General features: G+C 43.8%; 1 protein-coding gene across 6 annotated transcripts in view; it reads right to left on the minus strand.

Annotated features, from left to right (window-relative positions):
- Window positions 1–1102: 1102 nt before the first annotated feature.
- Window positions 1103–23862, minus strand: part of LOC103052773 (G protein-coupled receptor 83-like) — a 29655-nt gene continuing 6895 nt past the window's right edge. For 3 of the 6 annotated variants that reach the window (XM_088129304.1, XM_007436259.3, XM_088129307.1), the window contains exons 3-5: window positions 23161–23286; window positions 22481–22614; window positions 20227–20827 (exon numbers count right to left, since the gene is read on the minus strand). In XM_088129304.1, coding sequence (XP_087985430.1) covers window positions 20242–20827; window positions 22481–22614; window positions 23161–23286 — 846 coding nt within the window. In that variant the 3' untranslated portion in view covers window positions 20227–20241. Of the gene's footprint in view, window positions 8952–9800; window positions 11779–20226; window positions 20828–22480; window positions 22615–23160; window positions 23287–23862 lie in introns of those variants that run through there. The other 3 variants (XR_015793614.1, XM_088129305.1, XM_088129306.1) reach the window with 3 other exon arrangements.

The following is a 23862-nucleotide window of genomic DNA, read 5'->3' on the forward strand; positions in this document are numbered from 1 at the left end:
TGTCATAACCTAAAGATGAATCAGGCACGTAAGCAGAGAGGAAAAAGCCAGGGATCTTGTCTATGAGATCCAAAAGGGGAGGTAGATAAGAAGGAAGCAAGTCATTAAGGAAACAAAGGACCTGAACCAGAAAAAAAAGTTGGGCCTGAGCACATGGAAACCCTCACCCCAATCCCATCAATTTGTAAATCAGCCCAGCAAGGGCTTCTGGGGATAAAAGGAGTCCCAAAGCCCGCCCACGCTGAGTCACCTTTGGATCCAGACTTGGCTGCTTCAGTCCCTCTAGCTAGTGCCTGGCAGCCTAGTTGGGAAGGACGTGGGTAAGTGTGGATAAGTGTGTGTGTGTATGAGAAAGAGCAAATGTATCTTGCAACCAGTAAAGTTTTGCTGTTACTTTAAATTCACTGGGTCTCCGTGTATTACAAAGAACCTCTTGTGCCTCAGTGTTCAGTTGGAAGTGATTTGCGTGTGTCCCTAATTATTTCCCGGCTGTGTGTCTGTCTGCTCCAGCCGCACCTATCTGGAAAACCCAGGTAGAAAGCAAGGGGGACTGACAAGATCCACGTGCCTCAACAAGCTGTGAGTGTGCGAGTAAGTGGCCATAAGCCGAACCTGGGAGCAGCGTGTGTAACACACCTCCCTTTAACAAATACTTTCTGAGCTTCTTTTAACAATTCTTCAAATGGTTTCTCATTCCAAGCATCTATTTTCTGAATCTTTTTCTGAATATCAGGCCATGCTTTGGTAACAAAATGGATTTTTAACAAACTTTGATTTACTGGGTCCTCTGGATTCATACCAGAATATTTTCTCACTTGATCTCTCAGATGCTGTAAAAATGCTGAAGGTGCCTCTCCTTTTTCCTGTTGTATCTCAAATGCTTTATTAAAATTTTGAGACTTAGGCACAGCATTCCTTATGCCTTGAATCATTATATTTCTTAGATCTTTCATATTATTTCTCCCATTTGGATTGCTGTTATCCCAGTTAGGGTCCATACTTGGGAACTTCTGATCTCCTGCTACTACTCCCTCCCCTGGGGATTTCTCCTATCCCATTCCACAATAGCTGCATGTCTAATTAATCCCCTCTCTTCTCCACTGAACAGAATACTCATACTCATAACAGACATCAAGGACCAAGGATATAAATTTGGCCCCCAAAACTGATCAAATTGTTCTGCCAATCCAACTGGATCCTCTATAAGATTCTTCATTTCCTTTTTAAAATTCCTTACTTCTGCAGCACTTAAAGGGGCATTTACATATCTAATTTGCCCCTGTCCCACAGGTACTTCTCTTAAGGGACACATTTTATTTTTCTCAATGTTCTTAGTTCCAGACCCCAGGGGGAAATTAAATAAATCCGTCTGGCATTGTCTTAACTCTTGTTGCAGTCTTGGATACAAAGGGGCCGTTGCTGTTCCAGGTCTATCCACACTCTGTCCCTCCTGATTTGATGGTGATGTTTCTGGAGGTCTTGTGACCCAAGGAGGATTATGGGGAGCTGGCAAATTATCCAGTGGTTCCCACAGTTCTCCTTTTTTACTTCTACTTGTTTACCTTCAGTTTTACTTTTTACCACAAACATTCCATTAGAACTCCCTACCCAACAGGAGGCATAGTCTGATTCCTCCTGGGACCAAAGTTTCTTGTTATTTATATATATATTTAAAGTCTGACATATCCAATCTTCATCTGACCCCAAACTTTGGCCAAAATACAGCCGGGGGTCTGATACTTTCTTTAGTTCACACAAAACAACAATATTGAATCTTTTTTTTTTCTTATCACCAGACGCCCCCCTTCCTTTTCTGAGAGTTTTCACATGCACAAACGCCATCTCCCCAGGCAGCATTAATGTCTGCATCACCTTTTTCCAGCTCATCATGTGCTAATCCTTTTCCTTTGCTTGCATATCTGCTAAACTATTTCCCACTGCTTCAAAACTACCTCCTTTCTGATGTCCATCAACATGCACTACTGCTATTTCTGTTGGTAGCATAAGGGCTTGCATTACTTCCTTTTTCAAGTCCTCATGCACCAATGCCTTTCCTTTACTGGTCATTAACCCTCTTTCTAACTAGATTTTCCCAAAAGTGTACACTACACCATAGGCATATTCAGAGTCAATATAGACAGTTCCCTGTTGTCCTTCTAGAAGCAGGAGGGCTTGCTTAAGCGCACGTAACTCACAGGTCTGTGCAGACCAGTGAGTCAATAACCTCCCTGCTTCCAGAATCACCTTTTCTCCCACCTTCTAAGGGGACCTCCAACAGGTCTGGATGAACTTTAGTTTGTAATTCAATTACATCTACACAGTAGTGTTCTAGTTCTCTTTCGTTTTCATGTTCATTGGCTAAGAACTGGGCTGGGTTCACATTTGGATTTGTAGTCAAGAATCAAGTCTGGTTTTTCCATCAAAATGGCTTCATACTTTAGGACCCTTGAGTCAGTCAGCCACCTCCCTGCCTTCTGATTCAGAATAGCCCTGACCTGGTGAGGGGTGCTTAGAATTAAAGCTCCCCACAATGTTAGCTTTCTGCTCTCCTGCACCAAAATAGCAGTGGCTGCAACTGCCTGTACACAACTGGCCATCCTCTGATTACTAGGTCCATAATTTTGGATAAGAAAGCCACTGGCTTTCTCTGTCCAGCCCACTTCTGAGTCTATACCCCCTTTGCTATTCCATTTTCAATATTTACATATTCACATAAAGCATGGCACTGGAAGTAGTCGTTAGACCCATCCTGGGGCCATGCAACTTGTTTGTTTTCCCACCACACATAACACACATTTACCATATTTTCTTTGGTCAGATTTAAGCCTTCCATCATTAGTTTATATGGAGGCTTGTTCCAATTTCTTAATAACTGGCCAATCGGACTGTCCGGACTAATTCTTAACCGTGGGTTTTCTCTTATTTTCTTAATATATTTTTCCTTACTCCAGCCTCCTTCCACAGTGCTTTACCACAAACTACTGGTTGCTTCACCACAGTTTGCTAGGCACACGGGTTGGTTACTGTGGAGTGCTTTACCACATGTTAGAAGGTTGGGAAATTTAGACATTTTTAGATATTTAGACATTTAGCTGTTTAAACATTTACCTTTACCTGTTTGTATAACATGAAGTAAAAGCAGGGCCAGCAATATGCCAATACAGTGGAACCTCGGTTTACGAACATAATTTGTTCCGTGACTCTGGTCACATCCCGAATTGGTCGCACCCCGAAGCAAATTTTCCCATAAGGTTCAATGTAATTACCGTTAATCCGTTCTGGCGTGGAGGACAGGGAGGCGGCTATTGCTTGGAGGGAGAGTCCCCCTCCCTACGACCACGTGTCAGGGGCACAAAATGGCTGCGGACCACGTGTCAGGGGTGGAAAAATGGCTGCAGACCACGTGTCAGGGGCGGAAAAATGGCTGCGGACCATGTCACGGGAGGGAAAATGGCTGCGTATCCTGTTCGTAAATTCATAATGGCCGGAGCTGGTTGTAACCCGAAAAGTTCGTTAACAGAGGCATTCGTAACCCGAGGTACCACTGTATTCCCTTTCCTGTTGGTATGGTTGACCTCACAGTGATTGGCTTCATTTTAGATTATCAAAAGGTAACATTCTTGAGAATGTGACCCTCAACACTTCTCAATAGCTCAAGGATGCGTTAACTGCCCTCATGGTTTGTCTCTTCCTGACTGGAAGACAATTCATGAAAGCAGATAAACTGTCTTGACCTGATAGTCTTTTCCTGCTCAGATGACCCATCACAAAGAAAGATAAACAGTCCTGACCTTGTTTCTTAAGGGATGTAAATCAGGACAGCGCCTGGTGGACAATCAGTGATAAAGGATAGTTTACATATGGCTGTTAACACTCAAGGTGATAGAAATTAGTTTACATACAGAAAGGAAGAACCTTAATCAGCACCAGAGAAAGGGGTCCTGGGTAAGGGGAGGAGTATGGATCAAGGTAACTGGCTTTGATTGGATCAGAAAGTCATGACATCTTAACGTAGGTCTGAATGTAACGAAAGGTATATAATGTGCTGCATGGAGGGGGTCCGGCGCGGCTGCCCACCTAACTGCATGCTGTCGTTGCTTCTGCTCTTGGGTGAAGAATAAACCTAACTTCATGCAATTTGTCAGTGTCTTTACTCCCGGCTCAGAAACGGACCTGGTAAGATAAATCTTTCTTCCAACACACAAACTACTAGGTGCTTCCCCCACAGTGCTTTACCATAGTTTGCAAGGCACTTTCCTGGACCTGAAATTGTACCCTCTGTAGACCTTCGTATTGCCCTCCCATTTGAGCACCTCCAACAGACGTTGGATTCACCATTTGTGAGTTTAAGGGGCCCACTTTTACAGTTGCCTTTCACTCTTAGTCTCCCAGCACACGCTGGCTACTTTTAAAGACCAACCATTCCACTTCTACAGAGACTTACACGCACACCGCTTCGCTTTCACGCTTTCTTTGCACTTTATCAGGATTTTCACAACCCCTAGGTGCATCTCACCATTCAGGTCCCTTCCCACAGGATTACCCAAGCCCCCAACCGCCCAGGAGGTACTTTCTTTTGCTGTTCGCAATTTCTCACCTGGGTTTGTGCACAAAGTTGCCCGGTTGATTTCTCCGAGGCTCTCTTTTCTGGGGGTCACCTTACTTTACTTCTTCACCAACCTCTTATTTAGCATCCTGGGATTCTTCATGGGTACTGGATCAGGGAGCAAATCCTGTTGAAGGACTGCTGAACTCAGCAGGGCATGCCTTCCCTCTCTGGGGTGCTCCCAGGCTACCCGGAGAACGTTGGGATCCCGGACGAGCCCCCAATTGTGAGAAATGCACTCACTAGTCTTTCTCTGGGTTAGTCAGAAGTAAAGTTTATTGAAGCGTTTGCAAAGGCTGGTGGAACTCAAAAGCTGCAAGCTGGAGTCCACCCCGAAACACAGATCTCAGCAATTTTTAAACATCTCTACCCCCGGCCGTAAATCCCTTCTTGTCTCCTCATTGGCTGAAGTACTCCAAGTTACACTCTACACGACCGCCTACTTCATATTAACCCCCTTCTACAGACCCCTACATACTACATACATTACATGTTCATGGTAAATAGGTGATTAGCCATGCGGGGTGTGGTTTTTGTTATGGTAATGAAGGTTGGGATGGCAAGAGTTCACTCATTCCTAAAAGATCTGCTAAGTATCACTTCGGACAGGTCAAGCCACCCCAAACTGGCTCTATCTTACCTTATCTCACCCCAGAGAGATTTTCCCCCTCCCTATTTCCTGTGCCCCTGGGGGCTGCTTGGAGGCCCCTTGGTAACCATGGCGATGTCTCCTGATCTCTCCCTAGTTTGAGGTAGAGCGTTTGGCACCTAGGTACTTAGTATTGCAGCTACACTCTTAGCATGCTCACGTTACTATTTCTTTGTCAATAATAAGATATTTTATCCATCTCTCACACCTTGGTGCCCCACCTGACCTGTGCATTTAAAAATAAGATTAAAAAAGCAAAGGGGGCATGCTGCAAGGCAAATTGGCAGCATTTAACATTAGCTTTATGTTTAGAATGCCTTAGGGCTGCCTAAGTTTTCTTGGGAAATAAAAAAAAAATGGTTGAATGCAACTCAGTGATTTTTGTTATGCCCACCCAAGCAGGGAAAAAAGAGAAATAGTACAAGCATCTAATGGGAATGGGTTAGAGGGACTTGCAAGTAGCATTCTCATAAATGGATGGACACTATTTTGTGAATGGACATCTTGCACAGCAACATGCAAGAGCATCCTTTAAAATATGCATTTTTTAGCACACTTTTTAAGATACCCTCTGCAATTTCAAACATCATAAAGTAATAGAAGAGAATATATGTAGCTTGGGTTGAACTGTGGAGTCTTCGGGGTTCTCTGAGCTTGGTTGTTTTCTTGCAAATGTTTCACTTCTAGCACTGAAGATGTTACCTAGCCGGGTAATGAAACGTTTGCAAGAAAACAACCAAGCTCAGAGAACCCCAAGGACTCCATAATAAAGTAAGCACTGCCAATTCTTTAAGCAAGCTGAGTTTCACTAGCAGTGATTACTAGATTGTCCTGGCATGAGCTCATTTTATGGATCCACGTTTGGGCTTAAGCTAAGATCCTCACCTGTAAGAGAGGAATGTAGTCCCATCATTGTAATGGGATATCATGTACCAGCCTTACAAGTCCCAATTTGTGGCAAGGATTGTTGCTCTTTTAGATGAGTGTATCGAATGTAGGCTGTAGAGACAGTAGACCAGAAATGTTCCTGGTTCATCATTTGGAGAAAACTCGCAGTCTACTCCAGTTGCCAGAAAAATATAGATGAAAATTGAACTGTTGCCAATTCATTTTCACACCTTGACAAATATTACTACAATGTCCTTTTTATTTGATTTTCAGATTCTAATATTTATATGTATCTATAATGCTTACAATCAAATGTTTAAAGTGATAAAAAACATTTGTAATTAATATTTACATATATATGTTCAAAATGATGAATTGAAATGAATTACATGCATAGAAATTGTCAGAAATAATTTCTAACCATCACATGAAAAGTAAGTTACACAAAAGTAGGAGTATCGTAATGCATAACTAAATGTATTTATTTGGAAATGTGAAGTAGATTATATATTTTATGACATACTCAATACACTTTTGGTTTCTTGCAGGAATATATTTGATATTAGTGTCTTTATATATTTTTAAGGTCTTAAAGTAGTATTTTAGAGCTCTTTTTAAACTAATAAATATCTGATCATAGAGTATTACTGTATTTATTTTATGCCTTTGAGTCAGTTTTAATTCCTGGCGACTGTCTGGACAAGTCCCTGCAGTTTTCTTGGCAACGTTTTCAGAAGTACCAGCCTCCCTGCTGCACAGCAACCTCCCTGCCTGAGCTTCTGGAGGCCGTCTTGGGGTTGGTGGTGAAGTTCCCCAGACTTATGGTTCTGGGGGACTTCAATCTGTTGTCCCTGGGATGTGCCTTGGAGGCGGCTCAGGAGTTTATGGCCACCAAGGCGGCCATAGGCCTGTCCCAGATTATTTGTGACCTGACTCAGGACAGTGGCCTCACACCAGACTTGGTTTTCTTGCCAGAGTAGTGGTAATGTGATCTGAAGGAAGAATTACATCTGTCCCCCTTGTCATGGTTGGATGATGCCCTGGTGGCCTTGAGATTCTCCTATGCTACCCCTCTCCACAGAGAGATGGGACCCATTCACTTGGTCCATCCCTGGTAACTAATGGACCCAATGGGGTTCCAAAGGGAGCTGGGGGTTATACCTGAGGATCTGCTGCATGGTCCAGCGGAGGCCCTAACCACCACTTGGAATAAGGAGGTGGCCGAGGTCTTGGACAAGATTGCACCTGTGCGACCTCTCTTGACCCGTTGAGCACGATGCTCCTTGTGGTTTACAGAGGAGAAAATGTGTGGTGTAAATCCTACATAGGGCTTAGAATAATCTAAAAGTCTATAGTCTCACTGGCTTTGCATCATGGTTCCTTTCTGCTGTGGGCACAGGTTCCTAGCAAATGTTAAGTGCTGAGCCAAACATTAAGGTTCCCAGCCTTTGGCAACAAGGGCAGACCAGAGCCAGATGCCTGAGGACTCAGTCTCCGAGGTGTCCTGGCACTGTGGAGACAACCGGGGCTGAAGGCAAACAGAAGATTATGCTGTCACAGTGATGTCACAGTCGGGCTGGTTTCCAGCTCCTGGACAAGAGACAGACAGTAAATAGTCATACAGAGGGTCTGTTCAGGATGAATCTTCTTACAGGTGGGGCTAAAACTTTATTTTATCTTCATTGGGGAAGATTTTGGAAAGATTTGCAGAGAAAGGTCTTGTAAACGCAACTGAGTCAGAAGCTCTCTTATGCTGTCTATAGCTCCTTCCATTACTTTATCCCAGGCTCCCAGTTTCTTTCTTCCATAGGCTAGATCTCCCCAGCCCTGCCTCTCTTTGTGCCTCCAGTCTTCTCCAGAAAGATCAGCCTCCAGTGACATCAGTGGACATGCAGAGCCCTGTTAAATAAGGGTGACCTTCCATTCCACCAACCTCCAAGTATGGTGAAATTAAAATATTGGAGAGAGTTTTGAAAGGCCTTCTGTGTGCCCTGGCGGGAAGAACGTAAGCTTTCTTGTAAACAAGAATGTCAGAACTAAATATGTAAGGAACATCAAGTCAGCAAGTTTTCTACCTTCACTGGACAGTAAGATGATTTTAAAGCAATCTGATTTTCTGGGATAATTTTCTCTGTGACACACATTTCTAGTCTTTTTCCCCCCCTCTTTAAAATTTTCAGTCTTAAGCTGTGAAAGGAGTCTTTGTGTTTTAACTGTTATTTCAAACATTAATTTTAAATAGGTTTGTCACACCCCTTCCTTTTGTGAGTCTTTTCCTTTTAATAACCTTTTGTTCTGCCACCACTAAACCCTTTTGAGGGTTTAGAAATTCTTTGAGTCTAAAATAATATAACTGGGTAGAATGTGGAAAAATACAGGATAGCACAGACATGTGGTTGATATAGGATCAAAGGAACAAACTGATTTTTATTAAATAACTTAATGAAGTGGGTTTTAAAACAGGATTCCTTATTAATACAAATTAACTATATTTCATCAAAACTAGTCTACCCAGTCTGAAAATGGTTTCTAATCCTGTAATCAGATTTGCTTATGAAACCAATGTGATAAAGAAATCAATCGTGCACTATGATTTGGTTTTCATTTTTAAAACTTAGGCTTCCACTTGCTAAAAGGTTACTCATGTTTGCACCAGAGCACCATGAGAAATGAGTTGTTACCTACTATAGTTTAGTTTACTTCTCTGTACATTCTTGGTATACAAGATGTGGGATTATTTATAATGCTTGATTTTCTCCACCTTCCATTGCTACAGATGTGCTTCAGTGTCTGAATGTAAACTGTTCACTGAAAAAAAAGAAAAAAAATCATCAGTTTGTACTGAGCAAGGATGCACCATCAAGCTTGGTTTATTTTATTTTATTTTATTTTATTTTATTTTATTTTATTTTATTTTATTTTATTTTATTCTATTTTATTTTATCAAACTTATCCCCGCCTATCTCCCCCCAATGGGGGACTCTGAGGGGCTTACAACAGATTAAAACAATAAATAAATACATAGTTAAAATTTATAAAAAACACACATTTACAGAGAGTAAAAGGAAGAGGAAAAATCCAGGAGGCCGATGGAAGCAATACCAGGCCTCTAGGGGGCTAGCCAACCCCATATCTGATGACCTCCCTCCCCTCCCCACCCCAGGCCAGATGGCAGAGCCAGGTCTTCAAGTCCCTCCGAAAGGCCAGGAGTGAGGGGGCCTGTCTCACCTCCAGGGGCAAGATATTCCAAAGGGCAGGGGCTACAGCAGAGAAGGCCCATCTTCTGGACCCTGCTAGTCGAAGTTCTTTTGCCAAGGGGGTCCGGAGCATGCCTTCTCTGTGTGATCCCCATGGCATGCAAATATAGACAGAAAAACTTTGCTACTTGACAAAGTTCTTGAACAGATGTAATCTGAGGAGGAGACATTCTTTGAAAAATATATAATGCATTGTAGTCCTGATCATTGGTCACCTTATTAAGTATAAAGATGTTTCCTTGGGAAATGAATGGGAAAAGCCACTGCTTTCATCTATATCTATCTATCTATCTATCTATCTATCTATCTATCTATCTATCTATCTATCTATCTATCTATCTATCTACCTACCTACCCACCCACCCATCCTTCCCTCCCTCCCTCCCTCCCTCCCTCCCACTTTTATGATCCAGCTTTCTAAGAAATAGAGAGAAGATAAATAGCCTTTCTGCAGTGAGGGACAAAATCCATGCAAACTAACAATATAAATTAATGTCCAGAACACACCATTTTTCTGCTTTTTTATGGGGAAAACAATGAAAATTATGTTAACATATGTAAACATAAAAAATGTTTTGGAAGAAAAAGAAAAAATAGGGGGAAGGAGAGTCTCAAACAGGGACGACTATTGGAGGGGAGGCAAAAAGTCAAAATGGCAGATGTTTGATTGAAGAATCACAACTGTCATTTTGCTTTTATTGACACTTCCCACCCAGTGGATGTCCCTGGTCACAAAGAGGCTATAATATACTTTGTTTGATTTTCATGTGCTAGCATAGCTCTTTTTGGATAGCCCTGTTTCTTATACAGTGGGTGATCATGAGTCTGATGCCGATTCAAATCCGCTCAATCAAAGCTGCTGCCAACTCTCCAACAAGCAGGGAGGGTTAAGGGGCCATTTCCCTTCAGAGACAAATAAGAGGCTTCTGGTTTTAAACAGACAACCTATTTTGACTTTCTGACATTCAGGCCCAAAGGTTGAAAATGTCTCGATTTCAGTACCAGTATTAAAATAACAACCGTACAGAACTACAACCAGATTTACACAGGTACAAGAAGAACACAGCAATGGTGGAGGAGCTGAATGGGTTGGATTCTCAGTGATCAAAGGCTTGGTCAGGGTCTTCGTCATGCAACCTGACAGTTTCCTGAAAGGGGCAATGCTTTTTCACCCCCGTAGGACATATGCTATGGAGGAAGCTTAGCCATGGTTCCCTTGCAGGACCTCTCACTTCTGAAGGCTTAATGCCTCTTGGACCTGCATGCTGGTTGTCTCCTTGCCAACGTTTGGGCTCATTCCACCCTCTAGGCCAGTGTTTCTCAACCTTGGCAACTTTAAGATGGGTAGACTTCAACTCCCAGAATTACCCATGCTGGCTGGGAAATTCTGGCAGTTGAAGTCTACCCATCGTAAAGTTGCCAAGGTTGAGAAACATTGCTATAGGCAACCATCATGCACTGGGCTTGGAGGGGGTATTCACTTCCCTGGTGAGACTTGCTGGCTGAGCCACCTCCCTTGAACCCAAAGGTAGGCAGGCAAGAAACCATGTGCATTCTCCCTTTACAACTGAACAACTTTGTCTGTTCTGTCCCTTTTCTCTTCTGAAGCAGCCTCCCTGTCTCCCCCCCATGTCCATTAAATCCCAAGGGAAAACCTCATGAGGAGCCTTCTTGGTGGGAAAGTGCTCCTCCTATCCTGCCTTTGAGAACTGGTGGGAGACTTTTGTTAATGGCCTGACAGATTTGGAGAACGTTCTCATCCTATTTCTCTACCTACAAATATGGTGGAGAACTTGAAAAGCCTCTGTTTTGAAAGAGGATTGGAAATATACTTCTCTTGCACTCAGGAGACTTCCTTTTAGAACTAGATTTCCAGCCAACTGTAGAGAAATTTATACCTTTTTGAGTCACCAAATTAGGCTCTTCTGCACAACTCCTCTTACAACCCATTCTCATCTGATGCAAAGATGCAACAGTTTTTTTTCTTTTCTAAGAACTTTATTAAATTTCAGCAAAAGATAAAATATAAGAAAACAGAAAAAAAAGATTGAAAAAAGGAAAGATCAGAAAAAGGATGAAGAAAGATAACTTCTGACTTTCTTTGGTACAGGTACAAATATATAATACATTCACCTCTTACTCTAAAGTTTAAATTAATATACAGTATTTCTATAATCATAAACAGTATTAATCATCAAATCCCAACATTAAAGTTCCATTTCTTTCAATTTCAAGCAAAAAGTCCAAAAGTGGTTTCCAAGTAGAAACAAAACTAGATAAAGTCTTTTGTTTAATCAAAATGGTCAATTTTGCCATCTCCCCCACTCGATCAACTTCATCCATTCTTCAGTTGTAGGTATTTATGGGTCCTGCTGTTTCTGCGCAAATAAGAATCTCGCTGCTGTTATCATATTAAGCAAAAAAGTCACATGTTTTCTTTCAATCTGTTTATCCACCATACCTAAATGAAAAACCTCTGGTTTTCAGTTGTACATCCATTCTTAAAATTCTCTGAATTAAAGTACATATCAAATCCCAGTATTTCTTAGCCTTCTTACAAGCCCACCAAAGATGATAAAAAGTGCCTTCACATTGGTTACGTTTCCAGTGTACATTTGACACACCCTTATATGTCTTAGACAATTTATCCAGTGTTGAGTACCAATGATACATCATTTTATAAAAGTTCTCTTTCAGATTGTAATTAAGTGTAAACTTCAGTCCTTTGCTCCACATTTTATTCCATTGTTCAAGCATTATGTTATATCCAAAGTTTTTGTCCAATTAATCATACAGTCTTTAACATACTCATCTTCCATATTCATTTTCAATAACAGGCTATACAGCAATAATATGTTCACCATTGACATAAGACCAACTCAAAATCTGTTTTCTCATGTGTAAAGTCATAAATCTTCTTGTCCAGTTTAAATTTTTCTAGCAACTGAGCATAAATAACCATTGATAGGTATAACTTTCCATTTCCAGCTCTTACCTTGTTTTTAATTTAAGTTCTCTTTCAAGAAAAGTCAATAAATCAGCATATGTCAACCATGTTTGTTTAACTGTCATTTCTCTTCTATAAAAAGCTTCTTGAGGTAACAACCATAGAGGAATTTTAGGAGACAATCTTGCTTTATATCTATTCCAAACTTTTTTTTCTACGTATGGTAGATCTTTCCTTTTTGCAAAATCTTTCTGCATGCTGCATATTCTCATTTATATGCTTTATTTTCATTTATATTGATGTGATCTCTTTTCATTGCTGATATCTTAACTGTTCCTCCTATACGAATATTACAGGTAAGGCAATTATAATGAGACTGACATTTGTTTTTGCATTTTCTTTTCCTTTTTTGCATGTAAGAATAAAATTAAAATAAAAAAAATAAAGAAAAATGAAAGAATAGAATAGCAGTGGGGCAGCAAGCTAACATCTTATTTCAAAACATAGCAATTATGTGTAAATCACATTGCAAGTTCATTAAAGGCGCAATTGTTACAAAAAACACTATAGTCATAAAATCTTGTTCAATTTTTGCACACATTTCATATGGTTGGAAATGTAGAATTGTATTTTCCAAAGAGATAAAGGTGATTAAGTATATTTCCCTGTGATCCTTTTTTCACTCCCCCAAAGTGCACAATGTTTTCTTGTTTGGTGGCCAGGTTGGCTGTGACTGAAGGGAGTTGGAAGTGAAGGACATAGATGAGGCCACAGTTTCACACCCTCCGCTACAGCCCCAGACTTGGGGGCAGTTTCTGGCCCTTGGGCACCCATGCTGGGAACGGGGAACGCTCCTCGGCATCCAAGATTCAAGGACTTGCTGCTGCTGAACATGAGGCGAAGACACCAGGCTCTGAATACAAAATGTCACATCCTCAAGAGGTTGAGGACAGAAGCAAATGCACACGTGCATGTCTAGATGAGTCTTTGTGGAGCACGGCAGGTCAGGAGCTGTGCTTCTGCTGCAAAATATTGTGTGAAAGACATAGGCACAAGCCCAGGAAGAGTGTTGGCCGTCTGCCTGCAGGGTACCACCAGACCCGGATGGTCACCAGGCTTGTGAGGGTTTAAAAAGTGGTAGTTGCTGCACCTGGAGACCAAGGTGGTTCTCTTTACCTGGTTGCCAGGGCAACGAGGTTCCGAGCCTAAGATGTACTCCCTGTCAGGGAAGGAGATGGGCACCCTACGGGAGTTTGTGGATAAGAACTTGAAGCGGGGATTCATCCAACCCGTGAAGTACCCCTTGGCAGCCCCGGTGTTGTTCCGGGAAAAGGACAGCTCACTAAGGATGTGCATGGACTACCGGGGGCTGAATGCCATAGGTACCGAATACCACTGCCCCCTTCCCCTGATGAAGGACCTCCTGTCCCACCTGTCCAAGGGGAAGGTGTTCACAAAACTGGACTTGCAAGAGGCGTACTTCAGGGTCCGGATACGCGCGGGGCATGAATGGAAAACTGCTTTCAATTGCCCACTTGGAAGTTTCCAGTTCCGCGTGATGCTGTTCGGGCTAAAAGGGGCCCCGGGGGTGTTCATGCAATTAATAAACAAGGTGTTGCATGATCTACTGTACCGGGGTGTCCTTGTCTACCTGGACGACATCCTAATCTATTCTGAGACCCTGACCGAGCACGTGAGACGGGTACACACCATGCTTCAAAGACTGTTAAAAGGGCAGCTGTACACCAAGCTCTCAAAGTGTGAGTTCCATCAAGAGCAACTGGACTACCTTGGGTATAGAATATCCAGCAGGGGTGTTGAGATGGACTTGGGGAAAGTGAAGGATGTGCTGGGGTGGGAAGCACCGCGGACCCGGAGGCAGCTCCAAAGCTTCTTGGGGTTCGCTAACTTCTACAGGCAATTTATTCTGAACTTCATTCGTCGCGCTGCCACTAATGGACTTACTTAAGACTCGGGGCAGCGGCAAAACCCCCAAGGCTAGCATGCCCCTCACATGGATCCCGGAGTGTCAAGAGGCGTTCGGGGACCTAAAATGAAGGTTCACCAGAGAGCCCATCCTGCGCCACCCCGATATAGACCGGTGGTTCGTAATCCAGGTGGATGCCTCTGACGTGGTGATGGGAGCAGTCCTTCTACAGCCTGGACCCGAGGAAGCCCTCCACCCATGCGCCTACGCCTCACGAAAGTTCACCGAGACGGAAAGGCGGTGGATGGTGTGGGAGGAGGAGGAGTTTGCTATAAAGTGGGCTCTATCCACCTGGAGACAACTACTGGAGGGAGCAAGCCAGCCGTTCGAGGTGTGGACAGACCACAAGAACCTCGAGGCACTTAGGACCCTGCGGAAGCTTTCGCCCAAGCAAGCGCGCTGGTCCCAATACTTCGGATGGTTTAATTTCAACCTAAAACACATCCCGGGGAAAAAGAACTTCTTAGCGGATGAACTGTCCCACATGCCCAAACACGCAAGCCAGTGGGAGGAGGTTGTGGACTCGATCATCCCCGCAACCCGGCTGGTCACAAAAGCCGTAACGCGCAGCCAAATGAGGAAGCGGGCAAGTGACACCGAACCGGGAATCCAGCAAACTTTCCGAGAAGCCGGTGAGCAAGACCTTTGGGTGGCGGAGAACAAAGACTCTTTAATGGGACATGGGGAGTTGTGGTGGCACGAGGGCAAGTTGTATGTACCTGGGGATTGCCAAAGGGAGGTGATGGAAGGAGCCCATGATAATAAAAATGTGGGCCACTACGGGTTTGTGAAAACCCTCCACCTAATATGGAGGCAGTTCTGGTGGCCAAGCCTTCGGAAGGACGTGGGAGCGTACACAGCGAGCTGCCCGATTTGTGCAACGGCCAAAGGGAGCAAGGGGAAGCCCCAGGGTCTCCTCCAGCCTGTAGCGACGCCGGACGGCCCTTGGCAAGAAATCGCCATGAACTTTATTGTGGAGCTACCCGAGAGCAAGGGGAAGATGGCTATTTGGGTAGTGACGGACTTGTTTTCAAAACAAGTGCACTTCGTGGCTTGTCGGTGAGTCCCCACCGCGGAGAAGCTGGCGCGGATGTTCGTACAGCATGTGTATCAATTGCACGGCGCCCCCCGGCGAGTCGTGAGTGACCGGGGGGGAACTTCGTTGCGCAGTTTTGGCGGGAGTTCCTGAAGCAAGCGGGCACTCAGCAAGCCCTCTCCTTGGTGGCACATCCGCAGATGGACAGGGCCACGGAACGTCTTAACGGGGGCTGGAGCAGTACCTACGGTGCTATGTGGACTACCAGCAAGACGACTGGGTGGAGCTGTCGCCGTTTGTGGAGGTAGCATATAACAATGCGGTCCACAAAAGCACCGGCTTCATCCCGTTTAAAGTGGCAACTGGGCAAGACTTCGTCGCCATGGTTGAGCTACCCCAACTGGCATCCCGGATCAGCTCATTGGACACTTGGTTCACCCAGATAGACGCCACAAGTCAGGTGGTCCGAATGGCGCTGCAGGAAGCCAGAAGCGGACTACAAAAAACACGCCAACCGCAAGCGACTCTCCAAGTGGCAGTGGAAAGTAGGGGACCAGGTGTACCTGTCCACAAAGAACCTGAAGACACATCAAGCATCTAAAAAACTCAGCCCGAAGTTTGTGGGTCCTTTCCCCATTGTCGAGATAATAAACCCAGTGACTGTCAAGCTGAAGTTCCCAAAAGCACTCGGGAAGGTCCACCCGGTCTTCGATTGCAGCCTGCTGAAGCCGCACCGACCGTCCAATGACTGGCATAGAGACGAGCCAGCCCCGGCACCAATCATGGTCGATGGGGAGAGACACTTTGAAGTAAAACAAATCCTGGACGCCAGGAAACACAAGGACCAGATCCAACTGCTAGTACAATGGAAACATTTCCCGAGAGTGTACAGTGAGTAGGTAAACAAGTCCCATGTGAGGGCGCCTGAACTGGTCAAGGACTTTTACAAGAAGCAACCCAGGAAACCAAGGTAAAGGGGGGGGGGTTCTCTTCAGGGGGGTGGTATGTCAGATTCAGCCGGCATGACATGGCACGGCACAGCATGGTATGGCATGGCACGGCGAAGCGCTGCTCAGCCGCGCCTAGTCAATTTCACCGCCCGGGCGCTAGCCGAGAAAAAGGGGAAGTGAAACTGCGACTGCTTACGGGCAGGTGGCGACGCTTAACTCCAACCGCAAGCGGATACTTTGTATCAGCGCGGCTTCCCTTGAGCGCTGCAAACAAAGGAACACGCAGAGGCTCGGAAGCGAAGCAATCAACGAACGATCGAGAACTCCCGGTTTTGCACGCAAACGGGCAAACCCAACAAAGGCAACAACAGCACAACCCATAGACAGCAATCAGAAAGACAAAAGCACCGGACTGAATCTGCCATTTGGGCAAGAGGGGATTACGGCGGGTAATCTGTAACTAAGCAACGGGTAAAAGCGCAGGAATGGGGAAGCTATAAAATATCATGTAAGCTATGCCAAGCCAACCCTGGCTTTGTCTGTACTTACTTACGTTACGCTTGGGTAAACTTCTTTGCTGAACACACGTGTCATGAGAGTTTCTCTGAGACGAATGGGGTAAACCTTACATAAAGCTGGCTGTACTGCTGAGGCTGCTCACTGGCTTCTGGACTCAGCAACTAGTGGGTGCTCCTCTCCTGTGGTGGCCTCTGGGAGCCCCCAACCTCTATCTGAATACATGAATATCATGTGAAGACCATTCAGAGCCAGAGTCACCCTCTCAGCCACAGTCAGAGAGAAGGGGAACCCAAGTAAGTTAAAACCCCAGCCTGGACTGCAGCTGGACATTTGGTTCTTGGCAGCTTTAATTTCCTCTGTGGTACTGTTGGTTGTGGTTATTTTGCATTATTATTTCATTGATTCATTAGGTATGTGAGAAAGCAATCCTGATTGTGTTGGTTTGCAGAATAAATCACATTCTAGTTCATGGCATTTTGAGGACCAATCAAAATGACACCAAGAATGGGCAAACTTTTGAGTCCACCAGAACTCTTCAGTAGGCCAGGTTACAAAACCAAACCAAACCGAGAATAATGTTCAACGTTGTTAGTGCAATGTTTACATGTTACGACAAAGTTTAAATGCTGAAATGTTGAAATGCGTAACATTTCCATTTCAAAGTCAAATCCAAGTTGGAGGTTGCGGATCCAGCATGGAATTTATGTTAGCCAGGACTGGTATCAGATTAATCTAAATGGTTGCTTTTGCCTTGCAGACAGCAAAAATGCAACAACATCACAGCCCTTGTAGCAATAAGGCTGGAAAATAGTTTGGGTGGTTATCCTGTTCAGGTTTCAAACATAAGCTAGATTTTGATCGGATGGAACAAAAGGGCCACTGGTAGAATGCTATAAGCAGCAATCTAGTATAATTACATCTGATCATCCCATGATTCCGGAAACCACATTCTGCGTGATGTCAAGCTTCTGCGTGGTTTTCAAGAACAGCAAGGCACATCGTGCATTAAACTAATTGGAAAGTTACCAAGACTGCATCACTGTAACCAGATTATTCCTGCATGGGAAAGGTCATAGCTAGCTAATCATCAAAGCTGATTAAAAGTATTCTGTCTCACTGAAGCCTCCCAACTGTTCATTGATCAGGATGGATTTAAGAATATTCTCAAGCTAGAAACCTGTTCCTTTTTTCTTTTCTTTTAAGAGGGAGGACAATTTTATTTTGTATAGGATAGCCCATAGACTATTCACAACACCTTGGTCTTATTCAAAATTCAGCTTTGCTTACTGGCTATCATCCTACTCACTATAGATCTTGGAAAAAGACCTGAATGAAATGATCAAGTCTTCTGATTGAATATTCAGCATAAAATGTTGTTTCCTTGACTTGGCTGCAATCTTAACATTTATCAGAAACTAATTTACAAGGAATATCAATGATAGGTCATTGAAACTCAAAAGGAATAGACAGTAGCTGCTGCTGTGCACAAAAGCATTAATTTCTTCATTTTACTCAGAGTACTGAAGAAACAGGAGCTGTCATTTTAAAACTACAAATTCATACATTTCTTTCATTTGTTCCAAGTACTGTGGGCTAGGCAGAACACATTGATGAGGGTGAAAGAGGAGAGTGCAAAAGCTGGCTTGAAACTCAACATTAAAAAAACTAAGATCATGGCATCTGGACCCATCAGTTCCTGGCAAATAGAAGGGGTAGAAATGGAAGCAGTAACAGACTTCATTTATTTGGGCTCCAAGATCACCACAGATGGAGACCGCAGCCCTGAAATTAAAAGACACTTGCTCCTTGGGAGGAAAGCTATGGCAAACCTGGACAGCATATTAAAAAGCAGAGACATCACCTTGCCGACAAAGATCCACATAATCAAAGCTATGGTTTTTCCAGTAGTAATGTATGGGTGTGAGAGCTGGACCATAAAGAAGGCTGAGCACCGAAGAATTGATGCCTTTGAACTGTGGTGCTGGAGAAGACTCTTAAGAGTCCCCTGGACTGCTAGGAGGTCAAACCAGTCAATCTTAAAGTCAAATTGCTCATTGGAAGGATTGATAATGAAGTTCAAGCTCAGATACTTTGGTCACCTAATGCGAAGAGTGGACTCTTTGGAAAAGACCCTGATGCTGGGAAAGATTGAAGGCAAAAGGAGAAGAGGACGGCAGAGGATGAGATGGTTAGATAGCATCACTGAAGCAATGAGCATGAAACTGAGCAAACTCAGGGAGGCAGTGAAGGACAGGAAGGCCTGGCACGATATGGTTCATGGGGTCACGAAGAGTCAGACACGACTTAACGACTGAACAACAACAACAAGGGAGAACAAGATTTCAGAATTACATTTTCATTTTTCACTCCAGCAGGTCTTTCAGACTCTTTACTGCTCTGGAATTGGATGGATTCCAACTTGGCTCTTAATCAGATAGCCCTGCCCAGCTCAGCCACACAGATGTGGGCACACCTGCATGACTCCCATCTGATATGGTCTAGTTCTAGTGCATATACTGGGGTGTATATTCTATTAGTGACAGTGAGCTCCATCTGCGCTCAGTACATATGCTAGAACATGCTCAGTTTTCTTCTGTGGCTACACATTTCAGAGATATGCAGTCAAGCTTTCTTTTCTTTTTACCAAATATTGTCCATCATTTCTGACCTTCAAGATGAAGAACTCAATAAGCTTCTAAAGAATGTCAGGACTCCCTAGAATGATTTAAAAATCTCTACCAGGGATGTTTCTAATTCTCCAAATGTATGTTTGTTTTGATGATCAACTATAGGTAGTCCTTCACTTAATGACCATTTGTTTAACCATCATTCAAAGATACAATGGCACTGAAAAAAGTGACTTACTACCGGTCCTCGCACTTATGACTGTCATGTGTCCCTGTGGTCACATGATCAAAATTCGGGTGCTTGGCAACCAGCATGTATTTATGACGGCTGCAGTGTCCTGAGGTCTCGTGATTGCCATTTGTGACCTTCCCAAGGGGCTTCTGACAAAGTCAATGGGGGAAGCTGGATTTGCTAAAGACCGCAGCAAAAAAGATAGTAAAATTGGGTGCAACTCACTTAACAACCGCATCGCTTAGTGACAGATGTGACAGTCCCAATTGTGGTCGTAAGTCGAGGACTATCTATATTCTAGGAGCAGTCATTCTCACACTCTGAAAATTGAATCATGACTTTTGAATAGTAGAATGCAAAAGCTTTTCAGGTGCAATTATTTTTCTTTCATGATTAAAGTATAAATGCTACCTATAATATTCACAATAAAAACTTGGACAGTGTCAGAAAGACTCAGTGGTGGTACATTTGCGCATTCAAGCTGCCATTGGAGTCACGCAGAGACAATCAAAGCATTTGGTCAACTCACCTTGATCCACCATATTACAAATCTGTGTTGAGTGTCTGCCCATCAGTAGTTGAACGTAAAAAAGATCCATGCTTGTACCTGGCTTGCTCCATCCAGGCCTCCCGATAAGGTAGGACCATCCCTGGCCTCAGATTGTCCCGCATGGTGGGCGCCTTCCGACAGATGACAAGCAAGGATTTGAGCCCAGAGCGGAACCCTTCATTGAGCCAGCAGTAGATGAAAGGGTTGTAGCAAGTGCTGCTCATGGCCAGCCAGTGCAGGATGAAATAAAGGGAATTTCTGGTCTGGATGCCCATGCTGGAGATGAGCAGCACATAACAATTAAGGGGAAACCAACAGACAGCGAACACGACAACCACAAGGATCAGCATCTTGATGCTTCTCTTCTTGTTCTTATGATGGGCAACAGACTGTTGCATTGTGATATCCCCAACCGTGTTGCGCAACCACAGCTTCTTGGCTAATCGGGCATATGTGATGGTGATGAAGAGGAGTGGCAAGAGGTAGAGGAGGAGGAAGGTAGAAAGATCCAGGTATTTCCACACCAGCTCAGCAGGTTCAGGAAAGTCAGGGAGGCACAAGCTACGGACCGTAGTTTTCCTTTGAAAAACAAGAAATATTTGTGATACAGGCTTACAATAATGTATATGTCACTCAGCCTTCCCAAACCTGGAGACCCTCCAGGCATGTCTGGATGGCCTATACTGACTAGGAATACTGGGAGTAGCAAACCCATAACATCTGGAAGGCTCATAGAATGACGGTTTCCAAAATAGTACAGAACATCTGTACAGATAGTCCTCAGGTTACAAGCACAATTGGGACTGGAACTTCCATTGCTAAGTGATGCGTTCATTAAGTGAGTCGCCTCCGATTTTACTACCTTTTTTGCCACGGCCGTTAAGTGAATCCAGCTTTCCCCATTGACTTTGCTTGTTGGAAGCCCCCTGGGAAGCTCGCAAATGGTGATCATGTGATCCTGGGATGCTGCAACTGTCATAAATACATGCTGGTTGCCAAGTGCCCGAATGTTGATCACATGATCATGGGGATGCTGTGATGGTCGTAAGTGCGAGGACAGTCATAAGTCACTTTTTCCAGTGCTGTCATAACTTCAAATAGTCGTTAAACAAATGGTGATCAGTTAAGGACTACCTGTATACTCCCTCCATAGAAGCAAACAAAGTAACAACCTCCCCTCTGCTTCAAGAGATATCAGGAAGAGGATCAAAGGATCCTTGCCCTAGCAAACTTACCGATAAGTAGGGGCTCGAGTCCACACCTCCACTTTCCAAGATTAATGTCAACCCCCAGCAGTTACTCACAAACAAGAAGACCAGATTCTCACAGAATTTCATGAACCAGATTTATTGAATGGGGAAAAAAAGTTACAGAATTCCCATGCTTGCTGAAGAGGAGAAAAACCCAGGGAGACAGGGGTCCTTCACCCTCCCTGCTCCTCTCCCTTTCACTGCACCTGCCTCACCTCTGTACCACCTCACAGCTGCCCTCCAGCAGCAGAAACTCCCCCCCCCCCTTGTGTGAGGGCAGCAACTACAGTATGATGGCCTCATTTTGGAGGCATGGCAAGAAGCAGCTATGGAGGCAACCGTTTTTCAGGGAGGGTGCTTTCATTCTGTCTGGAGGATGAGAGGAAAGCATATTGTTGGGGAAAAGCTGCAAGAATAAAACAAGCAACTCATGACCCCACCATTTCCCTCCTCTTCCATGTTAAGGCCCTTCTTGGCTCTGATTTCCACTGATAGAGATGTTCACTAGATCTCAGGTAAGAATTCAGGTAGGGAAGGTGGATTGCTTGATATCACATTAGGCATTGGCTACTTCTTCCCAGAGTCCTTTTTGTTTAATTGGCCTGTGACCAAGTCCTTTTTCTTGGAATTTTTGTACGTTTTGATCATACTTTCATCTTGAATGCAAGGGTAGATGACGCTTCCCCAGAATAGCACAAGCACAACTCTACTATAAAAGCTACAGCTGAATCCTTTTCTGAAATGTATCTTTCCAGAAGTGGAACAATCATGACTGTTTTTTTCTTGTGTGGGTGCATGTTTTACTATAATTCACTGAATGCTACAGAAAGGAGTTCAGTGTAGAATTGATACGGACTGATGGTGGACTGATCCATGCCATACCACTAGGGGTGTTATGGTGCTGCCAAATAAATAATAAATAAATAAATGTAGTTGAGGACACCCAAATGAGTGAGGAAGGAAAGGCAGGTTGGTGACTTACCTGTAATTATACTTGAAAAGCTTTTGATAGATTGCATGGGGCAAAGAGAAGCAGGCTGCCATGATCCAGATGGCAGAAATACGGAGTGCTCCTTGGGTCAGGGACATCCTTGGCTTAAGTGGGTTTAAGATGACCTGAAATAAACGGTGCTTCATAACTCTTCTCATCTCAGCAGAGAATACATAAGGGCTGTAGATTAGAAGATCTGGTGCTTTTAAGAAAGTTATCTTGAAATGGGGGATATTAGAGAGATTTAATATAGGACATTATAATGAATAATAGTAATAGGACATTTCCCACATGAGTTTTCTCTGGCTGAAGAACATTTCAACATCAACTTCTTAATTCTCAAACTTTTACCTGGCTCTTGGCTGTCACAAATTTCCTTAAACCATTGTCACCACTGAGATGATGCTGGAATACAATTAATTAACCCAAACTGCAATGGACTTTCCTCAATTCCATCTACAATCATGCAGTCTATTACTCAATGAGTAATGTCCATTTAGAAAACTGGTGAACCTCTTGGTTTCACCCTCTATTCAGGATTGAAAAAAACAGTTCTCATTATAAACAGAAATCTACTCTCTAATCAAATTTAACAGAGCAGGGGAAAATGAGAATCAATACATTCTTGGTTTCCAAACACCTGTACCTGAGATCACTTGAGGATTCCATACCTGATGTCGGTCCAAGGCTATGGCTGTTAGGGTCAGTGTGGAGACATGGAGGGAACAGTATTGTACAAAGCGGCTGATGTGGCACATAGTTTTCCCAAAGACCCAGGTGCTGTTCACAAATCGAACCTGCAGAAGATGCGAAGAACCTGAGAAGAGTGCTATAGACAGATCAAACCAAAGCCAAGATCACTCAAGATTTTATTTTCTGTAATGGCCATGCAGATACTCTGGGGAACATCCCCTCCCCCAGAAAAACAGGAAGACAAGACAAGAACACTTCCTTCATGGTCTTTAGCAATGGCTGCTGGGATCAATCACGAGGAACATAAAAAGTTGCACATAAGTAGCCTACCAGCCTTCTCTAGTCTGGTCTCCTCCAACTGTCTTGGGATTCTCCAGGTACCATGAGTGGCTTATGCCTCCAAACTCTCAGCGTTGCAGTGTTAACCCAGGTTTCCCAACTTTCAGGTTGGGAAAGATAAAACTCAGGTGGACTAGCACTAGTTATCTAGATGTCAGAGTACAGTTTCCCCTCAATTTAGCTGGAGAAATTAGGATTGAACTGGAGACCTTCTGTGTACAAAGTGGTCTTTCTAATCCTGAGTCACAGTCCTTCTCTTCCAAAGCTGACTGCCACCACTCATGCGACCCATAGTTGAGAGGCTCCCTGTGAAGCTTGGATGCAATTTGTGCAAGTTCATT

Source organism: Python bivittatus, unplaced genomic scaffold (assembly GCF_059951505.1).
Source record: "Python bivittatus isolate LINGU-HERP-01145 unplaced genomic scaffold, Pbiv_v1 ctg000790_np1212, whole genome shotgun sequence".
NCBI lineage: Eukaryota > Metazoa > Chordata > Lepidosauria > Squamata > Pythonidae > Python > Python bivittatus.